The sequence below is a fragment of the Mandrillus leucophaeus genome, unplaced genomic scaffold (assembly GCF_000951045.1).
Source record: "Mandrillus leucophaeus isolate KB7577 unplaced genomic scaffold, Mleu.le_1.0 Scaffold86, whole genome shotgun sequence".
NCBI lineage: Eukaryota > Metazoa > Chordata > Mammalia > Primates > Cercopithecidae > Mandrillus > Mandrillus leucophaeus.
The window spans coordinates 3675486-3677818 of NW_012109363.1; the positions used below are offsets into that span (position 1 = coordinate 3675486).

General features: G+C 36.2%; 1 protein-coding gene across 1 annotated transcript in view; it reads left to right on the forward strand.

The window, feature by feature from the left end:
* ADAM7 (ADAM metallopeptidase domain 7) overlaps positions 1 to 2333 on the forward strand; it is an 83662-nt gene that overhangs the window by 18170 nt on the left and 63159 nt on the right. Inside the window, exon 4 of the mRNA XM_011968853.1 lies at positions 1619 to 1697. Coding sequence (XP_011824243.1) covers positions 1619 to 1697 — 79 coding nt within the window. The remainder of the gene's footprint in view (positions 1 to 1618; positions 1698 to 2333) is intronic.

The window sequence follows — 2333 nt, forward strand, 5'->3', positions numbered from 1 at the left end:
CTTTTTATATGTTATCCAGAACTAAATAACTATATACAGAATGTCTGTCTGATAGTAGCTTATTCAGCCATAGCAGTAGTGAAATGCTATATTTAGTTCATTTTAAACATTAGTTCAGCATTTTTTGACCACTCCTAGCATTCCAAATACTACCTTAGAAACCAGGAGACACAAATAAATAAAAATGAAAAAGTCCCTTTCCTAAGGTAGTTCACAGGTAACCTTGAAGACTGACCTGAAATACACCAGGGGTGAACAAATGATAATTGGTACAACAAATTGGACATGTTTTGTATGTATGCATATCCCTTAATCTAAGAGTAATGCTTAAATTTGGAATATCTGGAGTATAAACAACAGCAACAATAACAAAAAATAAAATCAGACAAAGAACATGTAATAGCAGCCATGTATGTGGCCCATGTAGCCTTGAATGTGTATTTTTAAAAATCTTTATTATTTTTATTTTATTTTTATTTATTTATTTATTTTTGAGACGGAGTCTCACTCGGTTGCCAGGCTGGAATGCAGTGGTGCGATCTTGGCTCACTGCAACCTCCAACTCCCTGGTTCAAGTGATTGATTCTCCTGCCTCAGCCTCCCCAGTAGCTGGTATTAAAGGCATGCACCACACCCAGATAATTTTTGTATTTGTAGTAGAGACCAGGTGTCACCACGTCGGCCAGGATGGTCTCAATCTCCTGACCTCATGATCCACCCACCTCAGCCTCCCAAAGTGGTGGGATTACAGGCGTGAGCCACCACGCCCGGCCGCTTCAAATGCTTATTATCTTCACCTGTACAGAAAAGGTTTGGTGACCTCTAAAAAAAAATAATAAAAATGTGGCAGACATGAAAACGAACACCTTTGGAAGTGTGAAATACACCTTAGGAAGGGATCTCAAAATCTGCTTGATGGCGTCAGGAAGTATGTTTTGCACTGAGTTTAGAAGAACTTCTACAAGTTTCTTATGTTCAAATTGGGATCAAGAAGTGGCCGTGGATAGTCCAAAAAGATGTTAAAGAAAAAATTATTCAGTGACAGTTGCTAAAGCACCATAAGGCAGGCTTTATTCAGGCCCATCACTATAGATATAGAGACAACTGCAACGGTAAGGTCTTGCCATGGGGGAGAGAGATTGGGCTCAGTTCCAAATACAGCATGGCTAGTGTGAATTTGTTATAATTAGTACATATTGCGTTTACCTAAATATGTAGCTGTTAGGTTACTATGTATTAAGACATATTCACCACATATATCTTATGATGTGATGAATATAAGACATTTTCATCACATATATTAATGCATGTATTTTGCATTAATTTTGGTCTCAGGTTTTTACTTAGATAACATTTTCGCCAAGCTTTTTAAAAAATACTGGTTTGCTAAAACTGCCAGAATCTATTTTCTAGTTTTTCTACAGTCTTTATGAACCATTGTATTTAGTTAGAAAGGCTTTTCATATGAGTGGGCTTGATTTTGCTTTACTATTTTTAGCAGAAGAGGATCTTGCTGAGATGTGGAAGCAAACTGGACACTTCTCCATCACATTATTGGTTGTATCTGTCAGATTTTTAGAATGAACAAGTCTCACCACCTGTCTGCCCTCTTTTTCAGGGAGTTCCTAGGCTCCAATTACAGTGAAACATTCTACTCCATGAAAGGAGAAGCGTTCACCAGGCATCTTCAGATCATGGTATCTTATGGAACTTTCCTGTGTCTCTTCTCTAAAAGTAGTATTTCCTGATGTGATTTTGAAACCCTGTTCTATCTGTACAAGCTGCTCCAGAAAGTACTACATCAGAAATAAGTTCTGAATTGATTACTCTCACCGAAAAATTATAGTATAAAAATACGATGGTGTGGACCTTAACCTCTTACTGCGTAACAAGCAAATCATTGACTGCTAATATATCTTTTCTTTTCCTAAACTGATTTCTATACACTCAATATGGTGTTAAGTCTGGGAGAGGGTAAAGCAGGACACCAAAAATATAAGGCACCTTATGAGGCTGTGATCAAGCTACATGAATAAAATCTGAAGCTATGAAACAAGTTTAAAATCTCCATTCATTGATCCTTTTGTGATTCTCACCCCTTTACCCAGTTTTTCTGATGCACCAATATTGAGGTCTTTTCTTCAATCCTCAAATGACTTTTTGTTCATTTATTATTAATATAATTCCATTAATTTTAATAAAATCTAGATATAGATTTTATTTTTATACCCCCGTTGCTTTTTTGCAAAGAGGTCCTCTGTAACCTTCCAAGAACATTACTTTTACCAAAACTATACATTTAAAAAAGTATTTCCTCTATTTAAAGCAACAGT